The 18,666-nt window shown below is 38.9% G+C and overlaps 1 protein-coding gene across 1 annotated transcript in view; it reads right to left on the bottom strand.

Moving 5' to 3' along the window:
- The window catches only part of FAM186A (family with sequence similarity 186 member A), a 142,222-nt gene that overhangs the window by 3,387 nt on the left and 120,169 nt on the right, over window positions 1-18,666 (bottom strand). The window contains 1 exon segment of the mRNA XM_069092510.1: window positions 8,932-9,124. Coding sequence (XP_068948611.1) covers window positions 8,932-9,124 — 193 coding nt within the window.

The raw sequence follows: 18,666 nt of genomic DNA, 5'->3' as shown, positions 1-18,666 counted from the left end.
AATCCTGGGCTCAGACACTTAGCACCCACCCAGAAACACCTGGCCATGTAACCTTGAGCAAGTTACTTAACCCCAATTGCTTAGGGGTGGCCAGGTGGCTCAGCAAGTAAGAGCACTGGCTCCAGTATCGGGATGACCTGGATCGAATCCCAGGTTCAGATACTCAGCACCACACCCAGAAATAACTGGCCGTGTAACCTTGAGCAAGTTACTTAACCCTGATTGCTTTAAAAAAAAATATTTTGCCATTGTGTTCATATAGTTCCTCAGTTTGTCTTGGCAGGTAGAGTTCCAAGTATTTTCTATGGTCTGCAATTATTTTAAAAAGAATTTCCCTATCTCTTGTTCCTGAACTTTGCTGTTAATACATAGAAATGGTGATGATTTATAGATTTATTTTGTATCCTGCAACTGTGCTAAAGTTGTCAATTATTTCAACTAGTTTTTTATTTGTTTCTTTAGGATTCTCTAAATATATCATTATATCATCAACAAAGAATGACAGTTTTATTTTTTCATTGCCTATTCTAATTCTGTAGATTTCTTTTTCTGCCCTTATTGCTATAGCTAGTGTTAAGGTACAGTGTTGAATAATAGTGGTGCTAATGGGCATCCTTGCTTCACCTCTGATCTTACTAGGAAAGCTTCTAGCTTATCTCTATTACAGATAATGTTTGCTAATGGTTTTAGATAGATACTATTTATCATTTCAAGGAAGGCTCAATTTATTCCTATGCTTTCTAGTGTTTTTAATAGGAATGAGTGCTGTATTTTGTTGAAAACTGCCCTGAATTTGTGGTATAAACCCCACTTGGTAATATAATATGATCTTTGTGATATATTGCAGTAATCTCTTTTATTTTATTAAAAATTTTTGCATTAATATTCATTAGAGAAATTGGTTTATAGTATTCTTTTTCTGTTTTGGCTCTTCCTGGTTTAGGTATCAGTATTTGTATTATAAAAGGAATTTGGTAGGATTCTTTCTTTGCCTATTTTTCAAAATAGTATATATAGTATTGAAATTAATTGTTATTAAATGTTTGGTAGAATTTATGTCCGAATCCATCTAGCCCTAGGAATTTTTTTTATCAGAGAGATCATTGATGGCTTGTTTAATTTCCTTTTCTAAGATAGGGTTATTTAAGTATTTTATTTCCTCTTCTGTTAATCATGGCAATTTATTTTTTGCAAATATTCATATATTTTACTTAAATTGTTAGACTTATTGTCATATAATTTAGCAAAAATAACTCCTAATAATTGTTTAATTTCCTCTTCCTTGCTGCTGAATTCATCCTTTTCACTTCTGATACTAGTAGTTTTTTTGGTTTTCTCTTTTCTTCTTCTAAAAAATTATACTAGGGGCAGCCAGGTAGCACAGAGAGTAAGAGCACCAGCCCCAGTGTTGGGATGACCTGGGGAATCGAATCCTGGCTCAGACACTTAGCATCCACCCAGAAACACCTGGCTGTGTAACCTTGAGCAAGTTACTTAACCCCAATTGCTTTAAAAAAAATGATACTAACCAATGCTTTACCTATTTTTTTCCCAGAAAACTAGCTCCTAGTTTTATTTATTAGTTCAATGGTTTTCTTACTTTCAATTTTATTAATCTCTCATTTGATTTCTAGGATTTCTAATTTGGTGTTTAAATGAGAATTTTTAATTTGTTCTTTTTCTACTTTTTTTTTTAGTTGCACACCCAATTCATTGATCTGTTCTTTCTCTATTTTATTGATGTAAGCATTTGGAGATATAAAGTTTTCCCTAAGTATTGCTTTGTCTGCACCCCATAAATTTTTGTATGCTGTCTCTTTGAATTTATTATTTCTATGATTCATTCTTTAGGTTTAGATTATTTAACTTCCAATTAATTTTTAATCTATGTTTCCACAGCCTTTTATTGAAATCAAAATTTTTTTATTGCATTATGATCTGAAAAGGATGCATTTAACATTTCTGCTTTTCTGTATTTGTTTGTGAGGTTCTTGTTCCCTAAAACAGAGTCAATTTTTGTGTACATGCCATGTGCCACTGAGAAAAAGATATATTCCTTTCTGTCCCCACTCAATTTTCTCCAGAGGGCTATCATATTTAACTTTTCGAAAATTCTATTAACCTCCTTAACTTCTTTCCTGTTTATTTTTTTGTTAGATTTATCTATCCCGTTAAATTTTTTTGGGTTAGATTTATCTAGTTCTAAAAAAAAAATTATCTAATTCTGAGAGGGAAAAGTCAAAGAAAATATAGTTTTACTATATATTTCCTCCTGTAACTCATTTAACTTTTCCCTGAAGAATTTGGATTCTATGTCATTTGGTGCATATATATAGTTTGTATTGATTTTACTTCATAGTATATGGTATTTTTTTTTTAGCAAGATGTAGTTTCTTGGGGCGGCAAGGTGGCACAGTGAGTAAGAGCACCAGACCCAGAGTTGGGATGACCTGGGATCGAATCCAGGCTCAGACACTTAGCACCACACCCAGAAATAACTGGCCATGTAACCTTAAACAAGTTACTTAACCCCAATTGCTTAAAAAAAATTTTTTTTAAAAAGATGTAGTTTCTTTCCTTGTCTTTTTGAATAAAATCTATTTTTGCTTTTGCTTTGTCTGAGATCATGATTGCTCCCCCTGCATTTTTTTTTTTACTTTAGCCAAAGCATAATGGAGTCTGCTCCGGCTCCTTACCTTTACTCTGTGTATGCCTCTCTACTTCAAGTGTGTTTCTTGTAAACAACATATTGTGGGAGTCTAGGTTTTGATCCACTCTGCTATCCAATTCTATTTTATTTCATCCCCATTCACATTCATAGTTATGATTATTGTATATTTCCCTCCATCCTGCTCCCCCCTTCCTATTTAGTCCTTTTTTATTTCCTTTTACCCTGCACCTCCTTAAAAGCATTTTGCTTCTAGACACCCACCTCCCCCAATCTACCCACCCTTGTATCAGTAATCCCTCACTCCTTTCTCTTGTGCCTTTTCCCTCCTATTTTCCTGTAGGGTAAGATAGATTTCTATATCTAAATGAGTGTGTATGTTATTTCCTCTTTGAGCCAATTCAGATGAAAGTAAGGTTCAAGTGTTGCTTGCCACCTCCCCCATCTTCCCCTTTACTCTAAAAGCTCTTTTGTGCCTCTTTTACATGAGATAATTTATCACATTCTACCTCTCCTTTCCTCCTTCTCCTAGAACATCTCTTTTTTCTTATGCCTTAATTTTACTTAATTGAATATCATCCCATTATAGTCAATGCACACATGTAGTTTATGTACTCTCCTTCTAACTGGTCTAATAGAAAGTTCTGAAAACAAGGGGGCGGAGTCAAGATGGTGGAGTAGAAACAGGGTCTCTGAGCAGCTCCAGCTTCCACCTTCCCCAATCAATGTAAAAAGGGGACTCTGAACAAACTTTGGAGCTGCAGAACCCACAAAATGACACAGAGAAGCTAACCTCCCACTGAAGACAGCCCAGCAGGCCAGCAGGAATCGGCAGCACAGTGCTCTGGGAGCTGAGCCCAGCTCCACACCAAGATTTTAGCCCTAGGGTGGGCCTGAACAGCCGCAGGCCAGAGGGACTCCAGATCAGCAGCACCTGTGGCCGTTTCCAGAATTATCAACACATAAATGCAAAGGACAAAGTGAAAGGTCAGTGCAGTCTGGACTTTGGGACCCAGTAAGTGGGAGTACATGGCTGTTGCCCCCAGGGCAAGAAGTGGCTGAGATGCCTGGCACAGCCAGGCAGTGTCACGTGGCAGCTTCAGTTCCTGGCTTGCAGAGTGTAGGGGGACCAAGCAACCAGTCTGAGGGGTAATCGCTTTTGCTTTAACCTGCTTGGATCTGGATTGCAGTCTAGGGTGGAGGTCCTGGGGTGTGTGTCCAGCTTGCCAGAGCATGTGGAGGCCTCAGAGAGAGGGCACCCATCTCATACCTCTGGCAGCTGAGAAAATGCCAACGTTTGGGACAAAAGCTCCCGTCTAGTGGCAGAGTCCTACTGTGGCAAAAAGCCCAGGGGTCAAGTGACTGAGGGGCAACATGATCAGGCAAACGAAACAAAGCAGACAGAAGATTCCAACATGAGACTCCTATTTTGGGGACAAAAAGGAGCAAAGCATGGAACAAGAAGAAGACAGTGAAGTCAGAACTTCTGCACCAAAAGCTTCAAAGGAAAATACGAGCTGGTTACAGGCCATAGAGGACCTTAAGAAGCAGATAAGAGAAGTGGAGGAAAAATTGGGAAGAGAAATGAGAACAATGCAAGAAAATTATGAAATGAGAGTCAACAGCCTGAATGAGGAAAATAATACCTTAAAAAACAGACTGACTCAAATGGCAAAAGAGGCCCAAAAAGGCAATGAGGAGAAGAATGCCTTAAAAAGCCAAATTTGCCAAATGGAAAAAGAATCTCAAAAGCTCAATGAGGAGAATAATTGCTTCAGAATTAGATTGGAGCAAATGGAAGCTAATGACTTTATGAGAAATCAAGATGCTGTTAAACAGATCCAAACAAATGAAAGAATAGAAGGAAATGTGATATTTCTCATGGGAAAAACCACTGACCTGAAAAATAGATCCAGGAGAGATAATTTAAAAATTATTGGACTACCTGAAAGCCATGATCAAAGTAAGAACCTAGAAATCATCCTCCAGGAAGTTCTCAAAGAAAACTGCCCTGATGTTTTAGAACCGGAGGGCAAAATAGAAGTTGAAAGAATCCACCAATCACCTCCTGAAAAAGATCCCAAAAAGAAAACTCCTAGGAATGTTATAGCCAGGTTCTAGAATTCCCAGATTAAGGAGAGAATATTACAAGCAGCCAGGAAGAAACAATTTGAATAGTGAAAACACAATCAGGACAACCCAGGATCTGGCAACTTCTACAATGAGGGATTGAAGGGCTTGAATATGATATTCTGGAGGGCAAAGGAGCTGGGATTAAAACCAAGAATCACCTACCCAGCAAAACTGAGTATCATGTTTCAGGAGGAAATGTGGTCATTGAGTGGAATAGAGGACTTTCAAGCATTCTTGCTGAAAAAACCAGAGTTGAATAGAAAATTTGACATTCAAATACAAGAAGCAAGAGAAGCATGAGAAGGTAAACAGGGAAAAGAAATCATAAGGAACTTATCAAAGTTGAACTATTAACATTCCTACATGGAAAAACAATAATTGTAACTTATGAAACTTTTCTCAGTATGAAAATAGTTGAAGGGAATAGAAATATATATATATATATGTCTATATATGAGGGTATATGGGCATATGAATACATATGTGAATGTGTGTATATATGTTTACAGGTATACATAGATAGAGTGCACAGGACCAATTTAACAGGAAGGGATGATACTTAAAAGGTGAAATTAAGAGGTGAGAGGGGAATATAATAAGAAGAGATGGGGAGAGACAGAATGGGGTAAACTATCTCATATAGAAGAGGCAAGGGAAAATGGTTACAATGGAGGGGAAGAATAGGAAGGCAAAAGGGAATGGGTAAACCCTATTCCCATTGAATTTGGCTTGGGGAGGGAATGTAATACACACGAAATAGGGTATCTTACCCTACAGGAGAGTAGGGGAGAAGGGGATGAGATGGGGGATGATGGGAGGGAGTGTAGGCTGGGGTGGGGAGGTAGTTGGAAGCACCCACTTTTGAAAAGGGACGGGATCAAAGTAGGGAATAGAACAAGTGGGAGGTGGGATAGGAGGGAGGGAAATATAGTCAGTCTTTTACAATATATCTACTTTGTTATTGTTTTGCATTAGCCACACATGTACAACCTATACTGAACTGCTTATCTTCCCAGTAAGGGTGGGTGACAAGGGAGGAAGGGAATGAATCTGGAATTCAAAGTTTTAAAATCAAATATATACTATTATTAGTACTATTTTACATGTAATTGGGAAATAAGATATACAGGCACTGGGGCACAGAGATTCACCATGCCCTACTGGAAAAGTCGAAAGGGGTATGGGAGAAAATATGGGAGAGAGCAGATTGGAGGAGGGGATATCCTGAGGGACTGCTATTTTGGGGCAGTGGGTAGGGGAAAAACGGGGAGAAAATTTGTAACTCAAAATCTGGCAGAAATGAATGATGTAAATCAGAAAAAAAAAGATAAATAAGAAAAAAAAGCAAAAAAAAGTTCTTAGTAGTTACAATTATTATCTTTCCATTTAAGAATGTAAACAATTTAACCTTCTTGAATCCCTTATGACTTCTATTTCCTGTTTTCTGAAAGGTTGTCTTCAGTCTTATATTTGAAAGTCAAATTTTCTATTCAGCTCTGGTCTTTTCATCACAAATGCTTGAATTTCATTAAATATAACTTTTCCCCCTGAAGGATTATACTCAATTTTGCTGGATAAGTAACTCTTAGCTGTAGTCTTAGCTACTAACTCTTGCATTATTCTGACTGGCTCCATGATACTTGCATTGTTTCTTTCTGGATACTGGTAGTATTTTCTCCTTGATCTGGGAGTTCTGGAATTCAGCTAAAATATTCCTGGTAGTTTTCATTTTGGAATCTCTTTCAGGAGGTGATCAATGGATTCTTTAAATTTCTATTTTACCCTCTGGTTCTAGGATATCAGGGAAGTTTTTCTTGATAATTGCTTGAAAGATGATGTGTAGGCTCTTTTCTTTTTATTATGGCTTTCAGGAAGTCCAATATTTCTTAAATTTATCTCTCTGATCTATTTTCTAGATAAGTTGTTTTTCCAATAAGATATTTCATATTTTCTTTTTTCATTCTTTTGACTTTGTTTTATTGTTTCTTGATGTCTCATAGAGTCATTAGCTTCCACTTGCCCAATTCTAATTTTTAAGGAATTATTTTCTGTGAATTCTTTCAATTTCTATTTTGCCCTCCTCTGGTTCTAAAATATCAGGGCAATTTTCCTTGAGAATTTCTTGAAGGATGATTTCTAGGTTCTTTTTGTGATTGTGGCTTTCAGGTAGTCCAATAATTTTAATATTATCTCTCCTGGATCTATTCTCCAGGTCAACGGTTTTTCCAATGAGATATTTCACATTGCCTTCTATTTTTTCATTTGTTTGGATCTGTTTAATAGTATCTTGATTTCTCATAAAGTCATTAGCTTCCATTTGCTCCAATCTAATTCTGAAGGAATGATTCTCTTCAGTGAACTTTTGAAATTCTTTTTCCATCTGGAAAATTTGGCTTTTTAAGGCATTCTTCTCCTCATTGACTTTTTGAGCCTCTTTTGCCATTTGAGTTTTTCTATTTTTTAAGGTGTTACTTTCTTCAGTCAGGTTGTTGACCCTCTTTTCATGATTTTCTTGCATCATTCTCATTTCTCTTCCCAATTTTTCCTCCACTTCTCTTAATTGATTTTCAAAATTCTTCTTGAGCTCCTCTATGGCCTGTGACCAATTCATATTTTTCTTGGAAGCTTTAGAAAGTTGGAGCGGGGAGAGAGCAGATGGAGGGGGGGTGTACAGTGATATTGCTGTTTTGGGGTGTTGGGTAGGGGAAAGATAGAGATAAATTTGTAACTCAAAATCTTGTGGAAGCTTTTGGTGCAGGAGTTCTGACTTCATTGTCTTTCTCCCATTCCATGCTTTGATCCTTTTTGTCCCCAAAAAAGTAATCTAAGGTTTGATTGCTGTGCTTGCTTTGCTTCCTTTGCTTGCTCATGTTGCCACTCAATTACTTGACTTTTGAGCTTTTGCTACAGTAGAACTCTGCTTCCAGAAAGGAGAGCTTTGTCCCAAATCGCTGGGGTTTTCACAGCTGCTGGAGCTATTAGTTGGGTGCCCTCTCTGCAGCCCCCTACAAGCTCTGGCTCACTGGTCACACACCCCAAGACCTCCACCCAAGACCCTATCCAGATCCAGGCAGTTTAAGGCAAGAGTGATTACCCTCTGAATGGTCACTTGGTCCCCCCATGATCTGCAGGCCAGGAGATCTGAAGTAGCCACGTGGAGGTAGCTGCCCGGCAGTGGCACCTCCAACATTCTTGTTCTGGGGGCAAAGGCCAGACCCTGCCTCCAATCCCCACCCCTATCCCCCAGGTCCAACAGAGTTCTACATTGATCCTTTTAACTTTTTCTTTGGCATTTATGGGTTGATATTTCTGGAAACAGCCACAGCTGCTGGTGATCCACTCTCCCCAAGTCTGCTCTAGCCACTGCTGGTTGGGCTGCCCTGGGGCTAAAACCGTGGGCTCACTTGGGGCTGGGCTCAGCTCCCAGTACACTGTGATGGACCCTTTCTGCCGGCCTGCCTTCAGTGGGAGATTTCTTTCTCTTTGTCACTTTGTGGCTTCTATAGCTCTAAAATTTGTTTAGAATCATATTTTGTAGGTATTTGAGGTGGTTATGGGGAGAGCTCACAGAGTTTTCCTGCTTCTATGCTGCCATCTTGGCTCCACCACCCCCTCCCCTACCCCCCGGAATTATTTTCTTGAGTGAGCTTTTGTACTTCCTTTTCCATCTGGTCAATTCTGCTTTTTAAAGAGTTCTCTTAAATAGATTTTTGTGCCCCCCACCCTTTTTAAAATTTGTCCATTGTTTTTTGTTTTGTTTTTTGCTTTTTGGAGGGCAATTGGGATTAAGTGACTTAACCAAGGTCATACGGCTAGTAAGTGTTAAGTGTCTGAGGCTGCATTTGAACTCAGGTTCTCCTGACTCCAGGGCTGGTGCTCTATTCACCGAGCCACCTAGCTGCCCCAAGGAATTTATATTTTATTCTTTTTTTTTTTTTTGCTTTTTGGAGGGGGGAAGGCAGGGCAATTGGGGCTAGGTGACTTGCCCAAGGTCACACAGCTAGTATGTGTTAAGTGTCTGAGGCCAGATTTGAACTCAGGTCCTCCTGACTCCAGGGCTGGTGCTCTATTCACCGAGCCACCTAGCCACCCCCTCAATGTATACTTTCAATAGCTTAGGGAGAACCTACCTGGTCATATAAGTTTATCATCTTTGTTGTACATATATGGCGTGTATGTTCTATAATCTTTTGCTTCATTGTCCATGCGTCCATTATCTTTTTCTGATAGGCATCAATTCTATTCAAAAATAGGTAAAGGATCTGGGTTTCATAGCCTCTTCCAGAATTCCTGATGGCTTTTATTCGACTGATTATGTTTTGCCTTAAAAGAGAACAGGCATTCAACTTTCATATCTTTGACTTGGTAAACTGAAAACAATCACATGTATTTCTAGAGCATTTTCATATATATATATATATATATATATATATATATATATATATATATATACTCACTATTATGAGACCCTTCAGAGCTAGACAGAGATTATTCTTCATATTTTGTAGATGAGGAAACTAAACTCCAAGAAGTAAGATTTTTAAGTACCCTTAGGTTGGTTCTCAAAAATCTTATTAGCCTCTAAGACTGTCACCAGCCTTTCATGCATCTTATTAAAGTCACAATGGTATAGCAAAGTTTTTTGTGATTTTAATTTGTTAAAAAATGATCTCTTTCATGATCCAAAAAATAAGTTAGGAAATGAAACATACAGGAAAAATATAGCAGAGAAATATTGATGACTATTTTAAAATGAGTAAAACTATAATTTTAGTTCATCCAGTGTTGATCTTTTAGAATACTATCCATTACTAGCTTGAACATCTCAATATTTAAGAAGGTTAGTCTGGAGTTAAAAGGTTCTTACCCCCAGAAAGTTCTTCTTCCAATGCTATCTTTTTTTTTTTTTAAGCAATTGGGGTTAAGTAACTTGCTCAAGGTTACATGGCCAGGTGTTTCTGGGTGGGTGCTAAGTGTCTGAGCCCAGATTCAATCCCCCAGGTCATCCCGACACTGGGGCCAGTTTTCTCTTACTTGCTTACACTTACTTACACTTGCTGTGCTAACTGGCCACCCCTTTCCAATGCTATCTTATATGGCTGCATCAAATAACTGACAAGCATAAGTATGAAAAAGCACAATCAACTTATATCAATTCTTCTAGAATAGTACTTGAAAGTCAAAATTGAAACAGATGAAATGGAAAGCTTCATAGCAAGTAAAGACCTTCAGTTTATAAATCTTTTAATAATAATACCTAATGGTGAGCAGAGCCAAGATGGTGAAGTGAAAGCAGGGATTCACCTGAGCTCTACCATAACTTCTTTCATTTTCCTCTAAAAAGTGAATCTGAACATTTTTTTTCTGAACAAATTTTAGAGTGGCAGAATCCATTAGGAGACAGATTGTGGCAGATTTCCAGCCCAGGAAAACACAGAAAATACAAAGGTAGGAGCTGTTGAGCCAGGTAGGGGAAGTACAGAGTGCAGCACATAGAGCACACAGGTTGCACCAGCACAGACCCAACCATAGCAGAGCCAGAGTGAGCCCTGGCAAACTGATTCACCCACTGCAGTGGCAATTCCCAAACCTCTCACCACAGGACAGGGGTCTGTCAGAGCTGGGTAAGAGACAAGTGCAGGGGCTGTGGCAGAGGCAACACCTACTGCTGGGGCTATCAGTCCACAATCTGGATGTTTGAAAGTCACCTACTTGAACTTCCAGGAGCCATGATGCTGGAGTAAACCATATGTGCTCTTGTCCCCCACCCCCTTGTCGACCTTGAAAAACCTAGAGAATTTTGCCCCAGGGTAAAATTCTGAAATAGTGGAACCAATGGGAGTCTAGGAAGATATACAGCAAGGGTGTGGCTGTGGCTGTGCTGTGGCTGAAGGGGACTAGTGCAGGATGGGAAGAGTCCCAGTGGGAGATCCCAGGGTGGGGTGGAGCCAGCAAGTACCAAAACCAGAACCCCAGTGTGCCTTCCCACAACCAGGGGATTCGGCAAACACCAGCACAGCACAGCCCTGGTCACCAGCAGCTGTGGCTGAGCCTGTCTGAGCTCTAGCCCAGGGGTGGGGAGGTGGAGACCTGACATGGCCAGACCACCCCTCCCCTACACCTCATGCTGTGAGCTTCAGTGTAACCCCAGGGAAACAAAGAAAGTCCTGGCCTCGGCCTCAGTCACAACTCTTACCAGCCAGTTCCAGCTTAGCACCAAGTAAGTTGCAGCATTATATAGCCTCTAACTGACAGAACCAGAGGCCACAGCACACAAAGCCAGTAACCAGGCCCCTACCTCCCAGCACAAGAAGCATAGATCAGAGCCCTCTGTGACCCAGGAGCAGAGATCCATTTTATAAGCCAGGAAATAGGCAAACACAATGAAAAAAAACAAATTGGAAAAACAAAGACCATAGAATCCTATTATGGAGACTGGGAAGAACAAATGTCACATTCAGAAGAGAACAGCATTGACACTATACCCACACCTGAAACTTCAAAAGGGAGTGTGAACTTGTCTCAAGCCCCAAAAGCATTCTTGGAAGAGCTCAAGAAGGATTTCAGAAGCCAAATTAGAGGGGTAGAAGAAGAATTGACCAATTATTTTAAAAATACAATTGGTAAAATGGAAACAAATTTCACTGAAGAGAACACTCATTAAAAAGTACAATTGGCCAAATGGAAAAGGAGGTATAAAACCTAACTGGAGAAAATAAATCCTTAAAAGAAAAATTGTCCAAATGGAAAAGGAAATACAAAAACTGAAGAAAACAATTCATTAAAAATTATAATTAGACAAATTTAAGCTAATAACTTGATGAGGTATCAACAATCAGTGAAACAAAATCTAAAGAATGAAAAAATAGGCAGAGCCAATATGGCTGAATGGAGGTGGGAACTTTTCTGAGCTCCTGCACAAATTCTGTCACATCTAAAAAGTGAATCTGAATAGATTTTAGACTGTTAGAATCCATTGGGAGATGGAGCAGTTACTACTCAACAGAAAATAACAATTCAGCAGACAGGGCTTCCAGCTATCTGACTATTACATCCATACCTAGTTAGTTACCAGAGAAGGAAGTACCAACAACTGGGTTTTCAAAGCTGAGGCAGGGGGTGGGGGTGGGGATGGAGCTAATGGCTACCCAGAGCCTCATCTGGCTAAATCACACAACTCTTCTCAAAGTGACTCCCAAAGCAAAGCCTCACATCAGGGTCAGTCACTACTCAGTATTCACAGAGAGGTCTTTTCATATTGACTCAGGGCAGACTTTCAGCTTTCATGGTTTCCCTTCCATGGTCCCATCTCCTACATGAATTAAACAAACTGTCACCTGGGTTCAAAAGCAGAAAGCTCCCAGCTCTTTGTACAGCTCTCTGTGCAGTTCTTATTCCACACTGAAGCTCACAGTGTCCATTTGATTAAATTCCATTAAATCCTTCACAGTCTCTATTCCTGGGAAGTCAAGGCTTAACAAAGCCACAAACAGAAAAAAGTACTGACACCACAGTCATGCCTCCTCTGGCATCTCTGGCTGGCCTTCAGAAGACTTCAGCAGCTTGACTGGCCCTCAGAAGTCCTCAGAAGCTCAGCTGGCCCTTAGAAGAAGTTCTGCCATCAAAAGTTCCCAGGAAATTCTGACTTTCCCAGTTGGGGTTTTTACTTATATACAGTATTGCTCCTCCCTGTTTAGTCCCTTCCTGTTATGTCAGCAACAGGGGTTCATACCTTCTGTTTCTTTAACAGAGGCTTAATTTGATACGAGGTGCTAAGTACCTATCAGTTTAGCAATACAAAAGGATCTTCAAATTTCATTACTATTACACATACCAATCAATCTACCAAAAATTTAGTTTATAGAGCTAGAAAAAATAGTAACAAAATTCATTTGGAAGAACAAAAGGTCCACAATATCAAGGGAATTAATGAAAAGAAATGCTAGGGAAAGTGGCCTAGCCATACCAGATTTTAATCTGTATTATAAAGTAGCAGTCATCAAGACTACTTGGCTGAGAAACAGAGTAGTGGATCAATGGAATAGATTGGGTAAACAAGACTCAGCAGTCAAATGACTATAGTAATCTATTGTTTGATAAACCCAAAGACCCCAGTTTTTGGGATAAGAACTCACTATTTGACAAATCTGCTGGGAAAACTGGAATATAGTATGGCAGAAACTGGGCATAAAACAATATTTAACACCGTATACCAAAATCAAGTCTAAATGGGTGCATGATCTAGGTATAAAGGCTGATACTATAAGCAATCTGGGAAAGCAAGGAATAGTTTACCTGTCAGATATGTGGAGAGGGGAAGATTTTATGACCATTGAGAATTAGAGAGCATTATAAAATGTAAAATGGATAATTTTGATTACATTAAATTGAAAGGTTTCTGTACAAACAAAGCCAATGTAACCAAGATTAAGAGGGAAGCAGAAAATTGGGAAAGAATTTTTATAACCAGTGTCTCTGATAAAGGCCTCATATCTAAAATATACAGAGAATTGAGTCAAATCTATAAGAACACGAGTCATTCTCCAATTGATAATGCAACTCAAAACAACTCTGAGGTATCACATCTCATTGGTCAGATTGACTAAGATGATAAAACAGGAAAATAATAAATGCTGGAGAGGATGTGGAAAAGTTGGAACACTAATGCATTGTTGGTGGAGTTGTGAACTGATTCAACCATTCTGGAGAGCAATCTGGAACTATGCCCAAAGGGCTATAAATAATTTCATACCCTTTGACCCAGCAATACCACTTCTAGGCTTGTATCCCAAAGAGATCATAGAAGTTGGAAGAAATATGTACAGAAATATTTATAGCAGCTCTTTTTATGGTGGCAAAGAATTGGAAATCAAGGGAATGCCCATCAATTGGGGAATGGCTAAACAAGTTGTGGTATATGAATGTAATGGAATACTATTGTGCTATAAGAAATGAAGAGCAGACAAACTTCATAATAACCTGGATAAACTTATATAAACTGATGCTGAGTGAGAAGAGCAGAACCAGGAGGAATTTGTACATAATTACAGACACAACATATGAGTGATGACCAATCTTGATAGACTGGCTCTTCTCAGCAATGCAAGGTTATAAGACAATTCCAAAAGACTGATGATAGAAAGAAATGTCCACATCCAGAGAAAGAACTATAGAGTTTGAATGCAGATTGAAGCAAACCACCTGCTCTTTTTCTTTTTATTGTTTTGTTTCCTCTTTCCCATTGTCCATTCCATTATTTATAATCCTTCTGTACAACCTAAGTTTAATGTGAAGGTATTTGCAGATACTATATTTGATTGCATGCTGCCATGGTGGGAGGTGGGGGGAAGGAGAAGGAGGGGGAAAAATTTCAAACTCAAGGGATTGTGGAACTGAATGTTGTAAACTAAAAGTAAACAACTAAATTAATTTTTAAAATAAATAAAAATTTTTAAAAAGAATGAAAAATAGAAAAAATGTAAAATATCTCATTGGAGAAACAACTGACCTTGAAAATAGATCCAGGAGAGACAATCTAAGAATTATTGGTGTGCTGGAAAGCCATGATGAAAAAAAGAGCCTGGACAGTATCTTCCAAGAAATCATCAAGGAAAACTGCCCTGAGGTCCTACAACCAGAAGGTAAACTAGTCATTGAAAGAATTCACCAGTCACCTCCTGAAAGAGATCCCAAATTGAAAACTCCAAGGAATATTGTAGTCAAATTCCAGAATTATCAGGTCAAGGAGAAACTACTAAAAGCATCCAGAAAGAAACAATTTAATTGTCATGGAACTACAATCAGGATCACACTGGACCTTGTAGCTTCTACATTAAAAGATCAGATGGATTGGAATATGATATATCATAAAGCAAAGGAGCTTGGACTACAACCAAGGATCAATTATCCAGCAAAATTGAGCATAATCTTTTAGGCAATGTGATGGGCATTCAATAAAATAAGTGACTTCTGGACCTTCCTGAAGAAAAGACTGGAGCTCAATGGAAAATTTGATCTTCAAATACAAGACTCAAGAGAGATGTAAAAAGGTAAACAGGGAAAACACACACACACACACACACACACACAAGCTTGTTATTCAATAAGAGAAAACTGTTTACATCCCTATATGGAAGGATGATACCTGTTTATCTTGAGAATTGTATAATTATTATGACATTTAAAAGGGATATACATAGATAGAGGATGTGGATATAAATTAACTGATGTGATGGTAAAAATCTAATTAAGGGGTGCAAAGGGTTTGTAATGGGAGAAGAGGAAAGGAGGAAGCAGAAAAAGGTAAATTACATCTCATGAAGAGGCACAAAAACTTATAGTAGAGGGAAAGAAGGGAGGAAGAAGAGCATTGTTTAGGAATTATTTTCATCAGATTTGGTCCAAGGAGGGAATAACATTGTTAAGTATAGAAATCTTACATGCCCTACATACAGTAGGAGGGGAAAAGGAAAAGAAAGGGGGCAGGTTAGAATGAAGGGAAGAAGTAGTAAGGGAAAAGGTTAAGAAAAGGGAGGGAGGCTGATAGGGAGGGAATATTGAGGGAGGCAGTAGTCAAAAGCAAAACTCTTTTGAGGAGGGGAAGGGAGAAGGGAGAAATGAAGGCATAAATGGCAGGGGAAATAGGATGGAGAGAAAGACATAGATAGCAATCATAACTGTGAATGTGAATGAGATGAACTCTTCCATAAAACAGAGGTGGATAGCAGAATGGATTAAAAACCATAATCCTACAATATGTCATTTACAAGAAACACATTTGAAATAGGGGGATTCACACAGGGTAAAGGTAAAAGGCTAGAGCTGAATATATTATGCTTCAGCTAAAGTTAAAAAGCAGGGGTAGCAATCCTAATCTCAGACAAAACAGAAGCTAAAATAGATATAATTAAAAGAGATAAGGAAGAAAATTATGGCCTGCTAAAAGGTACCATTGACACTGAATATCTTTACTAAACTAAAGTGGTAAAGCATTCATATTCTTAGAGGAGAAAAGGTGTCACAGGTTTGAAGAGTATGTGTGTGTCAGGGAGGGGGAGGGGAGGCAGGTTGTGAAGGGTTTTGAATACTAAACATGATTTTGCATTTCATCCTGTAGGTCATTGGGAGTGACTGGAGTTTATTGAGTAGATTGTGCATAAGGAAGATAATTTTGACAGCTCAGTGGAGGATGGAGGGGGGAAAAATTGTGATAGAGAGAACAACCAGTGGTCTATTATAATAATCCAGGCATGAGGTAATGAGGGCCTCCTCTAGGGTGGTGGTAATATCAGAGGAGAGAAGGGTACATATGTGAGAGATATTGCTAAGGTAAAATCAACAGGTCTTGCAACAGATTGAACATGGAGTGTGGTATGAGAAAGTTAGGAGTCAAAGACAACACCTAATTTGCAAGTCTAGGAGAAAGGCAGTGTCCTCAGCAGTCATAAACAAGTTAGGAAGAGTGGAGGGTTGGTGGGGGAATATAATGAGCTCAGTTTTGGACACATTGAGTGAACTGGGGCATCCAGTTCAAGATGTCCAAAATGGAGTTGGTGTCCTTGGTCTAAAGGTCAGAAGAGTGTATGAAAATCTGGCAAAGGAGACATAGAAAGAAAGAATGGTCACATTGGTAGGAGGAGAACCTAGAGAGAGTAGTGTCATGAAAACTTAGAAAGAAGAGAGGAAGAAGAGTGTGCTCCAAGTTCAACAGTGTCAAAGGCTGCAGAGAGATCAAGAAGGATGAGGACACTTTTACCTAGCAATACCACTACTATGTCTGTATCCCAACAGATTTTTTTTCAAAGGGGTGGGGGAGGGGAAGGACCTATTTGTAGAAAAATATTTCTAATAGCTCTTTTTGTGATGACAAAGAACTGAAAATTAAGGGGATACCCATAAATTGGGGAATGGCTAAAAATGTTATGGTATATGATAGAATCCTATTGGATTGAGCAGGCTGACTTCAAAAAAACTTGGAAAAACTTAGATGAACTAATACAAAGTGAAGTGAGCCAAACCAAAAGAACATCGTACAGTGAATGTAATATTGCACAATGACCAACTGTGAATGACTTAGTTATTCTCTGGAATATAATGATCCAAGACAATCCCAAAGGATTCATGATGAAAAATGCTACCTACCTCCAGAGAAACAACTGATCAAGTCTGAATGCAGAATGAAGCATACTATTTTTCACTTTAATTTTTTCCCTTTTGGTCTATTTCTTCTTTCACAGCATGACTAATATGGAAATATGTTTCACATGATTGAGTTTATGTAACCTATATCAAATTGCTTACCATCTTAAGTGGGGAGAAATTTGGTATACAAGTTATTTTTAATAAGCAATTGGGGTTAAGTAACTTGCTCAAGGTTACATGGCCAGTTATTTCTAGGGGTGGTGCTAAGTATCTGAGCCTGGATTCGATTCCAGGTCTCCTGACTCTGGGGCTGGCGCTCTTACTCACTGTGCCACCTGGCTGCCCCATTTTTTTTGGTTGGTTTTTTTTTTGCCTTTTTTGAGGGCCATTGGAGTTAAGTAACTTGCCCAAGGTTATATGGCTAGTTTTGTGTGTGTGTGTGTGTGTGTGTGTGTGTGTGTGTGTGTGTTAAGTGTCTAAGGCCGGAACCGAACTCGGGTCCTCCTGACTCCCGGGCCAGCACTTTACTCACTGCGCCACCTAGCCACCCTGCAAAATTTTTTTAAATGGATATTAAAAATCACCTTTACATGTAATTGGGAAAAATAAAATATTATTTAAAAAAAAAGATTGAGTGTGAGATATGTCCTAGTGCTCACCCCATGGACTAGGTCCAATATCTGGGGGAAATGATGATAATTCTAATAAATGTTATATTTGAATTTTGCAGTTCAGAAACCACAATAGTGTCCACATAGGAAACGGGATCCCTTGGGGAAGAATGTGGAGTACAAATGAACTCAGAAACAGGATGCCAGAGGGCAAGTGGATGCCTAACATTATGGGGGAAAGAGGTAAATAAAACAATGTCAACCAAAGAGCTCTGTAGGGCTCCTACACTCTGTACCATGCATACTAGAAAAAGACTAAAAGTCTCCTTCTAGTATGATGTTGATTCATTAATCAACAATCATTCAACCAGTACTAAATTTGCTTAATTATATTATCTTCTAGTCCGAATTGTGGATCAAAATGAATAGAATCTACTGCTGTAGAGTATAAGAGAACAATGGCAATCAAGTGAAAGTGAGGTCTTTCTGGGAACTGTACCATGTATCATACCTCAAAATTTTTTCATGGGATCAAGCCATAAAGCAAATAGTGCTCCAAAAGGAAACTCTTCAGATTGTAAAGTAACCCTAGAACAAAATAATTCAGCTAGGTGCTGGAGTGCTGGAGTCAAGAAGACCTGAGTTCAAATCTGGTCTCAGACACTTACTAGCTGTGTAATTCCAGTTGGGCAAGTCACAACTCATTTGTCTCATTTTCCTCATCTGTAAAATGGGGGTAATAATAGCACCTACCTCCCAGGGCACTGTGCAGATCAAATGATATCATAATTATAAAACACTTAGCAACGTGCCTGATACATAGTGAGTGCTATATAAATGTTAGCTGTTGCTATTGTTATTGGTGTTGTATTGTTATTGTTATCCAGAATCACTCCCAGAATGGGGAATCAATAACGTTCAGAGTGTCCCACAAGAGAGATCCAGAGAAGGGCAGCTAGGTGGCACAGTGAGTAGAGCACTGGCCCTGGAATCTGGAGGACCTGAGTTCAAATCCAGCCTCAGACACTTAACACTTACTAGATGTGTGACCTTGAGCAAGTCATTTAACTCCAAGCCCTGCCTCCTCCCCTCCAAAAAGCAGAGAGAGAGAGA

This window comes from Petaurus breviceps, unplaced genomic scaffold (genome assembly GCF_028583685.1).
Source record: "Petaurus breviceps papuanus isolate PSGF00001 unplaced genomic scaffold, PetGlider_PUasm1.0 191, whole genome shotgun sequence".
NCBI lineage: Eukaryota > Metazoa > Chordata > Mammalia > Diprotodontia > Petauridae > Petaurus > Petaurus breviceps.
The sequence above is the reverse complement of the archived record's forward strand: the minus strand, read 5'-3'. Positions and strand labels throughout refer to the sequence as shown.